This window comes from Neoarius graeffei, chromosome 23 (genome assembly GCF_027579695.1).
Source record: "Neoarius graeffei isolate fNeoGra1 chromosome 23, fNeoGra1.pri, whole genome shotgun sequence".
NCBI classification, from domain to species: domain Eukaryota; kingdom Metazoa; phylum Chordata; class Actinopteri; order Siluriformes; family Ariidae; genus Neoarius; species Neoarius graeffei.
Genome location: NC_083591.1, coordinates 34,995,760 through 35,014,626, shown reverse-complemented (window position 1 = coordinate 35,014,626; position 18,867 = coordinate 34,995,760). Strand labels below are relative to the sequence as shown.

General features: G+C 43.8%; 1 protein-coding gene across 3 annotated transcripts in view; it reads left to right on the top strand.

Annotated features, from left to right (window-relative positions):
* The window catches only part of LOC132871692 (ephrin type-B receptor 1-B), a 940,976-nt gene that overhangs the window by 909,679 nt on the left and 12,430 nt on the right, over positions 1-18,867 (top strand). For all 3 annotated transcript variants that reach the window (XM_060906104.1, XM_060906105.1, XM_060906103.1), the window contains 2 exons: positions 4,604-4,753; positions 16,311-16,504. In XM_060906104.1, coding sequence (XP_060762087.1) covers positions 4,604-4,753; positions 16,311-16,504 — 344 coding nt within the window. The remainder of the gene's footprint in view (positions 1-4,603; positions 4,754-16,310; positions 16,505-18,867) is intronic.

Sequence of the window (18,867 nt, the reverse complement as noted above, 5' to 3'; positions counted from 1 at the left end):
TCACACCTACGGTCAATTTAGAGTCACCAGTTAACCTAACCTGCATGTCTTTGGACTGTGGGGGAAACCGGAGCACCCAGAGGAAACCCATGCGGACACGGGGAGAACATGCAAACTCCACAACGAAAGGCCCTTGTTGGCCACGGGGCTCGAACCCAGACCTTCTTGCTGTGAGGCGACAGCACTAACCACTACACCACCGTGCCGCCCCGCATGTGTAATCATAATCATAATAATGTCTGTGGGGAATTCAGCTTATCGTCTTTTGAATAGTCAGTCATGAAATTGAAGACTTGAACCTTTCTTTTTTAATCTCATAGAAATGTGTATAGCTTTGTGTACTTTTTACCTTGATGATTGATTAAAGTATAGATAAACAAACAAACAAACATACATACATACATACATACATACATACATATACATACTGTACATGTCTGAAAGTGGAATAATAGAATAATTTTCCATCATGAAACTTGACACGACTTCTTTCCAAATGAACAAGCTATTTTAAGACAATATTGTATTGCACATTTAGAGTTTGTTCTTTGTGGTGAAAGAAAATATGTAATTGGTTTGTAAATATAAAACAAAAAGTTATTTTAGTCCCAGTAACATTTGTTTAGTCTCAAATTTTTACCCCGTATACAATACATACATACCTGCCATCAGCAGGGATAAGTAACTGAACAGATAAAAGAATTTCATTGGTAATTTAATTTGACAATAAATCGTGATACAAATGTATGATGATTCGATTTGATTAAATAAAAAAATGAATTATGATTATGAATAGACTGCATAATTGCTTTTTTTCTTGGTTAAATTGCATTGTTTAGACAGCAGAGGGCAGAATAATATACAAGAGCAGGAATACATGCGACTTCATCCTCGGTGGAAGTAACACAGCTCTACAGTAAAGAAAAGAAAGGAAAAGGGAATAAAATTATGTAATTTTGTAATCTGTGCATCTTCTCTCTGGTTTAATCTGACAGCTATGAAAATGCTATTAATGCCAACCAGCCTTTCATCCTCATCTGCCTTTCCTTCTTTTCTATGTTGAGTTCACATCTGTACAGAAGTGAAAGTGCTGGAAACAAGGAGTGAATGCAGCAGGGGTTATTTCAAAGTATAAAAGAGGCAGAGATAGAGAGCGGGACAATGGATGAATAGATGGCTGGCTGGATAGAGAAATGGATGGATGGATGTCAGCTAGATACTGTAGATTTCTATCCAAGAACTCCTGATGTAATCATAAACACTTTTTTTTTCTCATTCACAATATACACATACTAAACATCATTTCAGTACACTTTTTATACTTAACAGAATATAACTGTAGAAGAGTAAAGCTTTCTAATCCCACTATCTGATGTGCTGTTGACAGTTTTGAGTCCAGTTTCTCTCACTGTTTCTTCCTCACATTGTTTTGGAGAGGTTTTGCTTGACTTTGGTTTGTTCATTAGGGATCTAAATCAACATCCAGATTTCTGCAAGGCTACTTTGTTCCAGTATCTATTGTTAAAAGCACTATACTAATGAAATTGAATTAATTTGGATAAATTGCTTTCATGGACATCAAACAGCTGTAGTACGAAAAAAATGTCCAGAGTTCAGTGATGCAAATATGCATCAGGCACCAGGTGATCTGTTTCTGCTCTATTTCATCATATTTGCATGTCATGCATGGATTTATACAAAAACATAGAAGAGAACTAGTTAAGAAGAGCTTTCAGACACCTTCAATTCTTGTAGCCTGGGCTCATTTTTAGATTTATGGCACCCCACACACTTTTACTATGTATACACATTCGCAGAGAGTGTAAAAAGTGCAACTGTCTCACTCTCGCCAATGAATACACAAGCATACCTGGAGCAGTCTGTCATCTTCATGGCTCATAAATTGCAAGAGCAGAATAAAAGTTCCAAGTCAAACTTTGGTTAAAGGGCAGAAGCAGTGTCACAATGACACAACCAACAAACACACTCCTCTAACACCCTGTGCACCTGTGCCTGTCCAGCTGTTCCCCTCTCTGGCAAGGGTGTTAGTTGGAGCTGGTGTGTGTGTGTGTGTGTGTGTGTGTGTGTAATTCAGTCCTTCTTCACTCCTTGACCAGCTGCCAGTCCATGGGTTGAGCCAATTGGCTTAATTAAACTCAGATGCCAACTCAACACACCTTGGTGTGTGTGTGTGTGTGTGTGTGTGTGTGTGTGTGTGTGTGTGTGTGCACTTTTGCATTTTGGTGGGGAACAGATGTATTGGAATATCTAACAATTTTGACCTATGTGGGCATATTTGGCTGGCATTTATTTATTTATTTATTTGAGAAAACCTGGAACTTTTATTTAAATGTCAAATGTCCTCACAAGGATAGTGTGTCTCTTTGTATGACAGAGTGAAATATTGACCACACTGCTGTCAACATTAATCAACAAGATTAACAAATGTACTTCCATAGAGTACAAATATACAGTATATCAGTGTTGATATATAAATATTAATATAATATGATACAACATATACAAGGTGTGCAGAAGGTCAGGAACTAATGCGAGCACCAAGAAGCACCATATCTACACATTCATCCAATATTAAAGCCATCTTTTACCTGTAAAAAATAAATATACTTATAAATAAATAAGTGAGTAAATAAATATGTAGTTTAAGCCCCATTGGTTCCTGACCTTTTGGACACCCAAAAAATATATTCACTGACACCTGAGCCAGAATGGAAGGATAAGGAGAGGTGAAGAAATAGAGAAGTGGAGAGGAAAAGAGCGTGTTAAAACACATATGCGGTTAAAACACATAATTTTGCCAGAAACCTCCAGATTTTGAGGTTAGTTAGCTGCAAAGAGGAACCTTGTGTGGTGCATATTAGTCTATGCTTATGTTTATAGCAACACATGCTTATAGAGTACAATCACATTAACAACCTGAACATAACATATGTGTTTTAACCGCATATGTGTTTTAACACGCTCTTTTCCATCCAAGATGGCGCCGCAGATGGCTGCTACGGGACTTTGCTCTCTCGTACTTTCTATGTTTTTGTGTAATTGTTGTGTTAATTCTTCTCCGTGCTTCACGGAATGCTGCGCTGAGGTTTTTTTTTAATGCCTACACATTCCGGTCCTGATAGGAGCGAAATGTGTGGGTGTTTTTTCCTCTCATCTCTCATTTCTCAGCCTCTCCCTTCCTGACAAGCCTCTCTCCTGCTTTGCTTCTGCGGACTTGTCTTCCTGCACTGTTCTCCGAATCGAAATTATGGATTTCATCAACTGGTCACTTCATGCAATTGACACAATCTTCTCGACTAGAAGTCTGGGTTCGGGGGAACCTGCCTGTCCTGCTGGAACGTTTGCAGCCGGATACACCATGGATGCCTGGGAGAAGTGGCATGTGGTGTGCTTGGCGATTCTTTCCGTGAAGGACATTGAGGATATTTACCTATTCGGAACCATGATCACAGGATTTTTGCTGATTGGACTTGGAATTGCCCTGGTGTATCGAGGAAATCAGTTAACAGTGGCAGCTGTTCAAAGCCCCACAAAGCTGCCCGATATGATTGAGGCGGTGGGCAGAGCTGTTAGCACTCAGACTGTAGCTATTCAGAACTTGAGTCGCAACATTGATAACATCATGGAGAAGCTGATGGCTTTGCAAAGAGAAATGGATCATTTTGGTGGCCAGAATGGACAAGCGGGTTAAGCGAAAAAGGACACGTCTACCCATCTTAAGTCTAAACAAATTCCAATCTTATCTTGGCTCTCCTAGCCAGCACTGCCTTCAAGACCGTCGCTGTAGAAACGCGATTCTCCCCCTGGAGTTCATTGCAGTGAGACTCTGTGTGTGTGTGTGTGTGTTGTTTTTCTTTTTTTCCTATGCTTTCTTTCTGTCTGTACTATGAAAGCTAAGTCGAACCGGAGTCAAATTCCTTGTGTGTGTAACATACCTGGCAATAAAGTGCTTCTGATTCTGATAACTCAATGCATCATGCCTACTAGCCTTTACCCCCCCCAGTATACTGTGCACCCCCCCATATACCATTAAACATATTCTTAAAAATTATCATCAAACTATAAATCCTTATGAAGCATTATATCTTCAAATTAACCCATCTTAATGTTTTGACAATATATTATATAAAACACTGAGCGGCACGGTGATGTAGTGGTTAGCACTGTTGCCTCACAGCAAGAAGGTCCTGGGTTCGAGCCCAGTGGCCGGCGAGGGCCTTTCTGTGTGGAGTTTTCATGCTCTGCGTGGGTTTCCTCTGGGTGCTCCAGTTTCCCTCAAAGACATGCAGGTTAGGTTAATTAATGGCTCTAAATTGACCGTAGGTGTGAATGGTTGTTTATCTCTGTGTCAGCCCTGCAATAACCTGGTGACTTGTCCAGGGTGTACCCTCCCTCTCACCTATAGTCAGCTGGGATAGGCTCCAACTTGCCTGCGACCCTGTAGAACAGGATAAGCGGCTACAGATAATGGATAGATGGATATAAAACACTATATTTGTGATTTTGAACAAAACAGTTGATTGAATGGTAGTGAAATGCATGAGTTCCCTTATTCATTTTCTTTTTGATGTTTTCTTCTCAGGGAGGGAAGATTCCAGTGCGGTGGACGTCTCCAGAAGCTATTGCATACAGGAAATTCACATCAGCAAGTGATGTGTGGAGCTATGGCATCGTCATGTGGGAAGTGATGTCATTTGGCGAGCGACCATATTGGGACATGTCTAATCAAGATGTAAGTTTGCCCTTTTCAACAAGACTAGAGCAAGAAGCTAGGCTAGAGTTGCATTGATATAAGCATGTTTGGCACACAGTGTAGATTATGCATGGCCCCAAGTCAGCCCAGTGTTTATGTTATTGTAAGGATTGTTGAAGGTGGGTGAAGCACAGAAGCATGGCAGGCCAGAACTGAGTGTTACCAAAAAATTTTTATTTTAGCTTTTCAGCTTTCCCTTTCACAGTCTCCCAGTCAGACACGCACGCACACAAGTGTCCAGGTTGGGGAGAGCTCCCTTTCTCTGCTCTCTCTCTCCTTGAAAGGGCATGGTCACTGGGGGAGACACACAAACACAAGTTAATTCATGTCAGGTGCAGTGATTCTGCCACTTACCTTCCCTGACTCCGCCCTCCATTCACAGACCGACGCTTGACCATGCCCCCGCTGCCACATACCCCCACTGCCTGACTCAGGCCGGGGAGCCATCCGGCCTGCAGCTGACTTTCTCCCCCCCCTTGACGGGAGAGGAAATCTGCCACAACCATCTGCGCCCCCGGCCTGTGGACCACCTCGAACTTAAATGGCTGGAGTGCCAGATACCAACAGGTGATCCGCGCATTGGCATCCTTCATGCGGTGGAGCCACTGCAGGGGCATGTGGTCCAAACAGAGGGTGAAAGGGCACCCCAGCACATAGTAGCGGAGGGCGAGGACCACCCACTTGATGGCAGGCATTCCTTTTCTATTGTGCTATACCTGCCCTCGCACACCGACAGCTTCCGGCTGATGTACAGCACTAGACGGTCCTCCCCCTCCACCTCCTGGGACAGAACAGCCCCCAGCCCTCTGTCTGACGTGTCCATCTGCAAAAGAAAGGGGAGAGAAAAGTCAGGGGAGTGTAACAGTGGCCCCCCACACAGTGCATCCTTTACCTCAGAGAAAGCCTGCTGGCATTGCTCTGTCCACTGGACCGGATCTGGTGCCCCCTTTTTAGTGAGATCAGTCAGCGGGTTGGTGACGTCCGAATAATTAGGTATAAACCTACGATAGTAGCCAGCCAGCCCCAGGAACTGTCTCATCCCCTTTTTGGTCTTGGGCCTCGGGCAGGCCGCAATCGCTGTTGTCTTATTGATTTGGGGCCGCACCTGCCCATTGCCCAAGTGGAATCCCAGATACCGTACTTCCACCCGCTCAATCGCACACTTCTTTGGGTTGGCTGTGAGACCCGCTCGCCTCAGCGACCTAAGGACGGCCCTTAGGTGGTCTAAGTGCTGCGGCCAGTCATTACTATAAATAATTATATCGTCCAAGTATGCGGCCACGTAGGTGGCTTGGGGGCGGAGGACCCTATCCATAAGCTCCTGGAACGTAGCGGGCACCCCAAACAGCCCAAAAGAAAGTGTGACGAACTGGTGTAAGCCAAACTGTGTGGAAAAGGCCGTTTTCTCTTGGTATAACAGAGTCAAGGGGATCTGCCAATATCCCTTTGTCAAATCCAGTGTCGAATAAAAACAAGCCATGCCTAGTCGATCGAGCAACTCGTCAATATGAGGCATTGGGTACACATCGAATTTAGACACCGCGTTGACTTTTCTATAGTCCACACAGAACCGGACCGACCCGTCGGCCTTGGGAACCAAGACCACTGGGCTGCTCCAGTCACTGTGGGACTCCTTGACGATGCCCATTTTGAGCATGGCCTCGAGTTCTTCCTGAACCACTTTTTTTTGTGTTCGGGCAGTCTGTAAGGGCGGCTGCACACTACTAGCCCTGGGGGCGTCTCAATGTGGTGTTCTGTGAAGTGGGTGTGGCCGGGCAGGGGCGAGAACACGCCAGAAAATTGTCTGCAACTGGGCAACCTCCATGAGTTGGGTCGGAGAGAGGTGGTCTCCACAGGAGACCGGAGCGGTGGGCGATGCCAATTTTCCCTTTTGAACCTCCGGCCCCAGCTCCGCCTTCTCTGGAACCACCAACACTAACGCTACGGGGACCTCCTCATTCCAAAGTTTTAACAGATTGAGGTGGTAAATCTGTAATGCCCCGCCCCTGTCTGTTCGCCTCACCTCATAGTCGACATCCCCGACTCACCGTGTGACCTCAAAGGGTCCTTGCCACCTGGCGATCAATTTGGAGCTCAACGTGGGCAACAACATGAGTACTTTATCTCCCGCTGTGAATTCCCTAAGGTGCGTGCCCCTGTCGTACAGATGGACTTGATGTTCTTGGGCCTACCACAAATTCTCCTGGCTTAGGTGCGTGAGTGTGTGGAGTTTGGCTCGCAGGTCAATAACGTATTGAATTTCAGTTTTACTTGTTGAAGGTCCCTCCTCCCAATTTTCATGCAGCACATCTAGAATGCCACGCGGCTTATGTCCGTATAATAATTCGAATGGGGAGAACCCTATGGAGGCTTGTGGGACCTCTCGCACTGCAAATAACAGGGGCTCGAGCCATTTATCCCAGTTGCTTGCATCCTCACTTACAAATTTTTGAATTATGTTCTTGAGAGTGCGGTTGAACCATTTGACTAAGCCATCCATTTGTGGGTGATAAACACTGGTGCGGATAGGCTTAATTCCCAGTAACCCATACAGTTTGCGCAGTGTAAACGTAGTGCCTTCATCAGTCAGAATCTCTTTGGGGATTCCGACTCAGGAGATGACGCGGAAGAGCGCTTCTGCAATACTACGTGCTGAGATATTGCGAAGAGGCACTGCTTCCGGATATCGCGTTGCATAGCCCACCAGAACTAAAATAAAGCGATATCCTCATGTTGACCGATCTAATGGCCCAACAAGATTCATCCCAATTCTTTCGAATGGGGTCTCAATTAATGGCAGAGGGTGCAAAGGCACTTTTGGAATGGCCACGGGATTTACTAACTGGCATTCGCGGCACGCCGTACACCACCTACGGACATCGCTGTAAATCCCTGGCCAATAGAACCGGGCCATTATTCGGGCTAGTGTCTTATCCTGCCCCAAGTGTCCGGGCATGGGATTAAAGTGAGCTGCCAGGAATATAAATTCCCGGCGGCTCTTTGGGATTAAAAGCTGTGTTATCGGTTCCTTCGTCTGACTGTCCTGCGTCACTCGGTATAATCTATCCTTAATAATAGAAAAATAGGGGAAGGATGGGGTGCCATTTGGCTGGAGCGTTTGACCATCGATTACTCTCACTTGGTCAAACGCATGCCGCAGAGTCTCGTCTCGCGACTGCTCTAATGGAAAATCCGTGAGGGATTCCCTGAGAGAGGGAGGAGGAGCATGCTGCTCCTCACTCTGATGTGGTGATGACGTAGATGGCTCTGTGACAGCTGCTCCCACCAATGCCACACCGGGACCTCCCCCGCTAAATTATGGCAGGCCCCACTCTTCACTAAATGTGTTAAGTCCCTAAAATCAGTCCCCAAAATTATCGAGTGGGTAAGGCAAGGATTAACCACCGCCTTTACTCTAAATTTCTCCCCTCTAAATAGAATGTGGACTGACACTAAAGGGTAGTTGTGAACATCCCCGTGCACACACAGCACCTTCACCAATTGTGCTCTCCCCAGTGCCTTGTCTTGCACCAGGCTTTGGTGGATTGAGGTCTGATTACAGCCGGAGTCCACCAAAGCCTGATACGTATCCCCTTGGATACTCACCGGTATGCGATACGCTCCGGCCTGATCAAGGGTGGTCCCTGGCGCATCAGGGATCTGGACCACCGCGCCCACCTCCATCGCCAAGCACTGATGCTGGAGGTGTCCCGGGTCCCCGCAGCACCAGCAAACCGGCCCAGGCTCTCTCTCTGCACTGGTGTTCCGGAGCTCACTCACCTGAGGGGGGGAAGACACAGACACGGAAAGAGGAAACGGTAGGGCACTGCGGGTGCGACGGGCCGGCTGGGGTGGAGCCGGCCCCCACCTCCATGGTGGGGGAATGGGGTGAGGATGAGGAACAGAAGGGGAGAGAGAGAGAGAAAAGAGGGAAGAAGAGGAGACACTCTGTCCTGCCGTCGGAACAGCCGCCATATGGTCCTCCACCAGGATGATGGCCTGATCCAGCGACGCCGGGCAATGGCACTGGACCTGCTCCGCTGTTCCTTCCGGAAGTCAGGCGATTAATTGCTCCAGCGCCACCAGGTCGACAATTCCCTCGGCGTCGCGGTTGTTGGCCCTCAGCCACCGCTGGCAGGCGTCCCGGAGTTGCTGGCCAAACGCGAACAGCCGGCTGACCTACTCCAGGCATAGCGCACGGAAGCGCTGCCGTTGATGCTCCAGGGTGTGCCCCATGCGTTGGAGGACAGCTCTGCGGAGGTCGGCGTAGACCAGCTGGCTGTCGGCTGGGAGTTGTAGCGCGGCCAGCTGCGCCTCACCCATTAGCAGGGAGAGGAGGCACGCCGCGCACTGTTCCACCGGCCAACCCCATCCCTCTGCTGCCTGCTCAAAAAGAGTGAGGAAGGCTTTGGGGTCGTCCTGCAGACCCATCTTCGTTAGGGTGAGGTGGGGAGGGTCCGCAGCGGTGGTGGTGGTGAACCCTGCCGACGCGAGTAGGTGCCGGAATGCCTGGCGATCTTCCTGCTGCACCAGCACCAGGGCTTCGAACTGTTGTTCCTGCTCCTTCCGGAGGGCGACCAGCACCTGGTGCTGGCTCTATTGGGCTGTGGCGAGGGCATGGACCAGGTCCTTGAAGGGGGAGGACTCCATGGGGCTGTTCTCTTCTGTACTCCCTCCCGGGTTTCAGCACGACTGTAATGATTGTTGAAGGTGGGTGGAGCACAGAAGCATGGCAGGCCAGAACTGAGTGTTACCAAAAACTTTTTATTTTACCTTTTCAGCTTTCCCTTTCACACTGTCCCAGTCAGACATGCACGCACACAAGTGTCCAAGTTGGGGAGAGCTCCCTTTCTCTGCTCTCTCTCTCTCTCCTTTTAAAGGGCACGGTCACTGGGGGAGACACACAAACACAGGTTAATTCATGTCAGGTGCAGTGATTACCTTCCCTGACTCTACCCTCCATTCACAGACTGACACTTGACCACGCCCCCACTGTCACAGTTATGTGTGATGAGATAAAAACATACTTCCAGTACACTCTCATGTTAATGCAGGTTTTACACTGAACATGTCCAGAGTAGTGCAGTTGATGTACACACAAAGTGTATTTTTCTCATTCTATTTCTGCTGAGTGGCGTTGGCCTTTTTTTTTTTAGTATAACCGGTATGCCCATCGTCTAAACAGCACATGAGGTAAATTATATTTCAGGTAAATTATATGTACTGCACCAAGACATTGGTTAAAATGTTGGATATAATATTTTACACTCAAAAGGTATGTGTTTTAAGGTCTGGAAATACTTGTACAGTACCAGTCAAAAGTTTGGACACTTCATGTGTTAATTAGTGATGGATGTCATTTCTCTTTCCTTAGTTGAGCAGTTCCTGACATAATATGGATTACTACAGTTGTGGAATAGGGCTATTTACTGTCTTTTTATTATTTACTATTTACTGTTTGATCTTAAATGAATTAAGAAGGCAAGAAATTTCACGAATTAACTTTTCACAAGGTACATTTGTAAACTGAAATGCTAGGCATTCCAGGTGACTACCTCATGAAGCTCTTTAAGAAAATGCCAATAGTGTACAAAGCATCATCAAGGTAAATGGTGGCTACTTTGAAGAATCTAAAATATGAAACTAATTTTGCTTTTTTTAACACTTTTTTTTGTTTACCACATACTTTCAGATATGTTCCATATATTAGTTAATACTTTTGATGTCTTCAGTATTGTTCTACAATGTAGAAAATAGGCAACATGCGCAAAAAAAGAAAAAAGAGAAAAAAAACTATGAATGAGGAGGTGAAAGTTTTGACTGGTACTGTATATTGGATACACAAAATCTGTATATACTAGTTATGCTGGTTATCATAAAACATACATGTCAACCTATACGGAATGTCCGTATTTTATACGGATTTGATTCAATAAACGTAGTATACGGGCGTACAAATAAAGTTATACGGATTCTTTAAAAAAAACTTCAATATTTATTTAGAGCTATAATCAATTCCCACAATGATAAAAGAGCGCATAACATTTACAAATGTACTGTACACCACAGAAAGCACAAACAGCCAGTAAAGAGTCTTATGAAATCGCGCGTTATCTTGTGGTAGCGAGACTTCGTTCCACTTTTGATCATGCGCACACCGCATTGCGAGAATCCCGCCAACTGGGAAGTAACAGCGACTTTCACTAGCGACTGAAAAGATTCTGAATGGGCACTCCGGCAAGATCAACACAGACACTTGCTGTGACATGCAGCCTAGTGAGGTATTGGTGCAGACTGCTAAAAAAAGCTGTCATGGAGTACAATTCAGAACATTAGAGTGACACTTTGTGTTTTTGTCGAACATTGGAGCTTTGTATTCATTCTGAAGGTTTATTGTTATTAATATTGAATAAAAAGTAACTGGGATACATCATTGTTAATTATCATTCAAATTTTAGGTAAATTATTTTAATTTGCATCTTATACGGATTTTATAAGGGAAATACAGATTTTGGAGGTTGGTTATACAGGTTTGATTGACCAAAGGTTGACATGTATGATAAAACTGGTTTTATGCTGTGGCGGCATGGTGGTGTAGTGGTTAGCACTGTCACCTCACAGCAAGAAGGTTCTGGGTTCAAGCCCAATGTCTGACGAGGGCCTTTCTGTGTGGAGTTTGCATGTTCTCTCCGTGTCTGTGTGGGTTTCCTCTGGGTGCTCTGGTTTCCCCCACAGTCCAAAGCCATGTAGGTTAGGTTAATTGGTGGCTCTAAATTGACTGTAGGTGTGAGTATGAATGGTTGTTTGTCTCTGTGTCAGCCCTGTGATGACCTGGCAACTTGCCCAGGGTGTACCCCACCTCTCGCCCATAGTCAGCTGGGATAGGATCCAGCTTGCCTGCGACCCTGTAGAACAGGATAAGCGGCTACAGATAATGGGTGGGGTTTTATGCTGTACACAATATCAGACACTGTGGTATATATTATGGTATGTATCTAAAAGGAAAATGCATGCATCTCCCAACCCAATATGTAGTACCTAATGCAGCCCCTGGCCTAAAAACATTTCCTATTCCCTAGATTGTTCACTAAAGAGTGCTTTCATGGAGCAGAGGTATTTGAGCTGTGGGGTGAAATAATAGCAGGGAAATGCAGGTGGAAATACCAAAAAATGAATATTTAAATGGCTGCGCTAGATCTGCCAACCTTTAATGTATTTTGCATAGGAGCTCTGCATTTTAACACTGGGGTACAGTTATCATTTAATAATAAAGGAAAAGAGGAGTGTTCTTTTTTCTTCGTAAAAATGACAGATGACCCTATGAGCATATGAATCTGGAATGATTGACAGTCACACCCTCCCATCTTGCTTCAGTAATGTTATGGACAGGACGATTTTTCTGATTTTCCGATGTATACCTAATACCTATACCTAAAGATGCACTGACATGGTAAATGGAGCATGTTCTCTAGCAGTCAACTTAATTAGACAAATATTAACTATATTTATTTAGAATGCACCAAAAAATTATGAATTAAGTTATACTTTAACTAGTTTTACTAGAGTGTCCAAAGCTGCTATTACCTGTTCTGGAGAAACAGAAAACTTATAAAAAGTAACCCAATTCGTAATTTCACAACTACAACCCCGATTCCAAAAAAGTTGGGACAAAGTACAAATTGTAAATAAAAACAGAATGCAATGATGTGGAAGTTTCAAAATTCCATATTTTATTCAGAATAGAACATAGATGACATATCAAATGTTTAAACTGAGAAAATGTATCATTTAAAAAGAAAAATTAGGTGATTTTAAATTTCATGACAACACTACATCTCAAAAAAGTTGGGACAAGGCCATGTTTACCACTGTGAGACATCCCCTTTTCTCTTTACAACAGTCTGTAAACGTCTGGGGACTGAGGAGACAAGTTGCTCAAGTTTAGGGATAGGAATGTTAACCCGTTCTTGTCTAATGTAGGATTCTAGTTGCTCAACTGTCTTAGGTCTTTTTTGTCGTATCTTCCGTTTTATGATGCGCCAAATGTTTTCTATGGGTGAAAGATCTGGACTGCAGCCTAGCCAGTTCAGTACCCAGACCCTTCTTCTATGCAGCCATGATGCTGTAATTGATGCAGTATGTGGTTTGGCATTGTCATGTTGGAAAATGCAAGGTCTTCCCTGAAAGAGGCGTCGTCTGGATGGGAGCATATGTTTCTCTAGAACCTGGATATACCTTTCAGCATTGATGGTGTCTTTCCAGATGTGTAAGCTGCCCATGCCACACGCACTAATGCAACCCCATACCATCAGAGATGCAGGCTTCTGAACTGAGCGCTGATAACAACTTGGGTCGCCCTTCTCCTCTTTAGTCCGAATGACACGGCATCCCTGATTTCCATAAAAAAACTTCAAATTTTGATTCGTCTGACCACAGAACAGTTTTCCACTTTGCCACAGTCCATTTTAAATGAGCCTTGTCCCAGAGAAGACGTCTGCGCTTCTGGATCATGTTTAGATACGGCTTCTTCTTTGAGCTAGAGAGTTTTAGCTGTGAACAATTGTGTTCACAGATAATGTTCTCTGGAAATATTCCTGAGCCCATTTTGTGATTTCCAATACAGAAGCATGCCTGTATGTGATGCAGTGCCATCTAAGGGCCCGAAGATCACGGGCACCCAGTATGGTTTTCCGGCCTTGACCCTTACGCACAGAAATTCTTCTAGATTCTCTGAATCCTTTGATGATATTATGCACTGTAGATGATGATATGTTCAAACTCTTTGCAATTTTACACTGTCGAACTCCTTTCTGATATTGTTCCACTATTTGTCGGCGCAGAATTAGGGTGATTGGTGATCCTCTTCCCATCTTTACTTCTGAGAGCTGCTGCCACTCCAAGATGCTCTTTTTATACCCGGTCATGTTAATGACCTATTGCCAATTGACCTAATCAGTTGCAATTTGGTCCTCCAGCTGTACCTTTTTTGTACCTTTAACTTTTCCAGCCTCTTATTGCCCCTGTCCCAACTTTTTTGAGATGTGTTGCTGTGATGAAATTTCAAATGAGCCAATATTTGGCATGAAATTTCAAAATGTCTCACTTTCGACATTTGATATGTTGTCTGTGTTCTATTGTCAATACAATATCAGTTTTTGAGATTTGTAAATTATTGCATTCCGTTTTTATTTACAATTTGTACTTTGTCCCAACTTTTTTGGAATCGGGGTTGTACCTTGCACCAACAGATTTGATTGGTTAGTAGGAAATTTTGGTGTATCAGCAGCAGTAAAGGTCAATGTGAGTGCATGCATGCATGTGTGTGAGGGGGGTATCTGCGTAAGTGGGTTTAGAAAACAGTTGTGCACATCTCTACTTGAGAGCAATTATAAATTGGAGTCAGGAACAGAATTCACACACCAGGCTTTTTTTGTCCTGGTCCAGTGTTTTTCAGTGTATTTGAGAACATTGGAAGACAAATAAATAAATAAATAAATAAATGAATGAATGAATGAATGAATGAATGAATATTCTTTTGGCTGATAAAATGGTTGCCACAGCGGATCTGTTCCGCATGTTTTATTTGGCATAGGTTTTATACCGAATGCCCTTCCTGACGCAACCCTCCCTGATTTTTCCGGGAGGGTTGCATGTATGTAGTGGCTTGTGCAACCCTAGTGGCTGGGGATTTTACCGAAACTGTGGGAGGAAACCGGAGCACCCGGAGGAAACCCACACAGACACGGGGAGAACACAAACTCCACACAGAAAGGCCCTTGTCAGCTGTGAGGCTTGAACTCAGAACCTTCTTGTCGTGAGGCGACAGTGATAACCACTGCACCACCATGCCACCCAAATAAATTAATATAAATTTATTCATTAATTTTTCTATTTCTGTTATTTTTTTCTAATTCTAGATAGATAGATAGATAGATAGATAGATAGATAGATAGAAAATAAAAATTATTCCTAATTTAGGCCACACCCACTTTGGTGGTAATCCAAACATACAGATAAAGAAATGCATATTTGGAGCAGATAGAATTACAGATACAAATTCAAATAGTGGCATATGCTAAATAAAATTAAACATATATTTAGTGTATCGCTTCTTTTTTGGAATTCATCACCACTGTGGAACACAGTAAAAAAGTTAAACACATTGAAAATGAGGTGTGTGTGTGCTTGCGCGCGCTTGTACTTGCTACATATTGGGGACTGGAATATGTTTTCTACCAGCAAAGTTAGGACATTTTTTGGAAGTGAGGACATTTTGGTGTTCCTCACTTCTTCAAAGGGTTGTTTGAGGGTTACAATTGCGTTTTAGGGTTCAGGTTAGAATCAGATTTAAGTTAGGGAAGGGTTGAGGTTAGGCATTTAGTTCTGATGGTTAAGGTTAGGGGATGAGGATTGCGTTATGTCCCCACAAAGAGAGGTACAAGAAATTGAGTGCAAAATTTGCAAATTTGATATTTTCAATTGCATGTGAAATGGGACTGAACACCTTTAATTTGATGCTTGTAAATACTTTGTTCAACAACCCAGCAATATACAATATTCAATTTTCATCTCTCTCTGTCCGATCATAACACCACATGAACGGTGTAGTATAGCTGTTTAACCCAAACTCATGCTCATGTAATGCATCACAGCATCCCTGCATCTCAGGGACTATGAGCAGAGGTTATGTATTGATTGCGTTCTGTGTTTATTTATATGCTCACAATAATGGGATGGGATGGGATGTGGTATATGGGATCACTGTGTGTCTCTGTGTGTCTCTGTGTATGTGTGTGTGTGTGTGTGTGTGTCAGATACATGGATCGGTCTCTCAGGGGTGTTCATGTGTGTGACAGAGAGATAGCATTTGTGTTTTGGAGGTGTTCCTGCTGGTTTGGTGTAGATGTGTGGGTGGGGGTGGGGGGTGTTTGTTCTCTCTCCTGCAGCTGTCCACAGTGGGGAGAGATCCAGCGTTCTGAGCCAAACACACAGATGTTACGATTTCATTGCCAGGCTACACACACACACACACACACACACACACACAAAATGACAATGACTGAGTAATGCTATCTATCTTATACACACATATTTTAGTATTTCCAATTTCTGAGTACATTGCACATATTGTCGGTTCTTCTTGCTGGTCAAAAATCACTTGAGCAAGCAATAACATCTGCATCATAAACACTCCACTATACATGTACATCATGTCAAACCCGGGCTGTATACCACCCATAAAATATGTTTGCTGTTGTGTGTAAGGACTGTACACACACTACTGCGCTGCTGAGGCATCGCTGTTGACAGCTGAGTTTGTGTTCATCACATTCAGCGTGACTGTGAGAAACTAAATCAGAACTAAATCTCTCCAGCAGTACTCATACAGCATGTATAAGGACTCTCTGTACTTATGTTGTATTTTTGTCTACCACACAATATGTTGCAGACTAGGAGATAACCAGTCAGTATCAGCTGTATGCAATCTAATATATGTGTGTGTGTGTGTGTTTTGCCTCTGTCTTTGTCTGTGTAGGTGATTAACGCTATAGAACAGGACTACAGACTTCCTGCCCCGATGGACTGCCCCACTGCTCTGCATCAGCTCATGTTAGACTGCTGGCAGAAAGACCGCAATGCTCGGCCACGTTTTACCGACATTGTCAATACACTTGACAAACTCATCCGCAACCCAACGAGCCTAAAGGCTGTTGCTAACATGCCACCCATGTGAGTAGTGCACACATACACACACATACACCTCAGTAGCCAAAAAACCCCAAACAAACTACCCTCCTTTATTTTGTCAAATGACCATGAGATGGCCTAGTGGTTAGCGTGTCTGCCTTCTTGACCAGGAGATTGTGAGTTCTACTCACGGTCGGGTCATGCCAAAGACCATCATAAAACTGGTACCTACTGCCATCTGGTGAGGCTCGCCACAATACAGATGTGAGTTGGGAGTCAAACTCTTGTGGTTACTAGAGGACTGGCCCTCTACTGTAACCCTAGCTAGGCAAGAGGCTGAGGGCTATGGAGATAGGTGCTGCCCAATGCACCTTAAAGGGCTGATGACACGAACATGACTCTATGCAATTTCTTAAATAAACTATACAACATGGCAAACATGTTAGATTTCTGTTATAATTACGTGAAAAGAAGCTGTTGTTACGCAAATATCCAACTTTTAATCGCACAGCGCAAGAAAACTGGGTCCGTGGCTCGCGGCCATGTTGTGACGTCAGCGGGAGAACACGTTGCGGTTCACTGGCTGTTCTACTCTGGTTCTACTCAATGGAAATGGCGCATGAAAACACCAGTGAACTCTCTAGTGCTAGCTCTTCCTCTTCTGGGAGTCTAGAATTGTGTTGATCTCTTCCGAATAGAATCTATGATAGCCTACCTTCTTTACCCTTTGCCTCTCGTTGCTAGGCGGCAGTTACATGAAAGCCGCAAGCTTTCACAAGCAAATACATGACTGATATCACGCTGACTTTATGATTAAATTTATGATTATCATGTAGAATCTATAGCTCTACGTACCTTTATCTTATGTCGTTTCACAACACATGTTCTGACAGGAGGACTGTCTTTGGATCCGGCATAGCTACTAGTAGACCCCCTCCGGAATACTGGCAGTGTTGCCAGATTGGGAGGAATCCCGCCCAGAATGGGCGGTTTCAAGTGCATTTTGGTGGGTTTTGAACATATTTTGGGCTGGAAAACGTCAGCAGTATCTGGCAACAGATACTACTGATGTTTTCCAGCCCAAAATATGTTCAAAACCCACCAAAATGCACTTGAAACCGCTGAACTGGGCGGGAAACCTCCCAATCTGGCAACACTGTAGGCACTGCTGATGGTAGTAACACACGTTTGTGCTGAACTGAACACCAAAGAGATTCTTTTAAGCTGGGAAGGGTGTCAAAACAATCCAAATCGAAGTGTTCAGAGCACAGGACGGATGTTGGTGAGGGCTCCCACTTGTCACGAGTGCACCTGACTTGCTTCACCCACTTTGCATGCAGCTCGGGATCTCTGGGAAACTTGAATAAACTTACCCCATCCTTGTAGGTTTTGGAGCAAAAGCCGGCAACACAACGCGAAGGCATAATAACTTATATATATAAAAAAACTGAACACCTGTCGCATCAACAACAAACTGGTAAGTTAGGAGGAAGGTTCTTTCGCTGACGTCATATAGCTCCTCCTCCTCTTTCGTCTCCTGGGTGCTGCAGCCCTGTCAAATTTGCCCAAATAGCCGCGTTTTTTATCATAACTTGTAAAATAGGCACCTTCGTGAATTAATATATGGATCATCGGGAATTACTTTTTATGTTATAAAACATCGCCAAAGATGTCAAAAACGTGTCATCAGCACTTTAAGGGCCTGGTTAGTACTGGGACGGGAGACTGCCTGGGAAGACCAGGTCCTGGCATGGGAGGGGCTTTGACTTTAATTTTATCAAATACCAAATACTCATACATCCACACCAATTCACTTTTCTGTAAGGAATACAATGCTTGGGTGTGTGCTATTATGAGAAAATGATCAATGGCAGGGTGACGTCATGTGATGTGAAACAAAGTTGATTATTTAAATGTTATAGCATATTCTGAAGTGTATTATTCCTTTTATACTCCAGCAGTTTGCCAGTATTTTTCTTTTTTTTTTCATTTTTTATGAACAACTAATATTATGAACTCTTGTATTTGTTGTTGAAGAATGTAGTTCCTGTTTTCACTTTATATATTTATTATAGCAGCTATAAACAGGTATTCCCTTAACACTTTGTTTTGTCACTGTATTGAAGTTAATAAGACAAAAAAACAAAACAAACAAACAAACAAAAAGCCCAGCTAATCTTGTTGTTACTGAGAAACTGGAAAGCCTGAAGACATTCTCATGGCAGAAAACTTACTAACTGTTCCAAAGCACTCACATTAGAGAGTCTTTCCATAAATGTTACATAAACATTCTTCACCGAGAACTTTGTATCAACATTTCTGAGTCTTTCTTTCTTAAATATGAACACATTAATACATATGTTTCTTATTAGGCTTAGATTATGTGGATCGTCTGTCATAAAAGT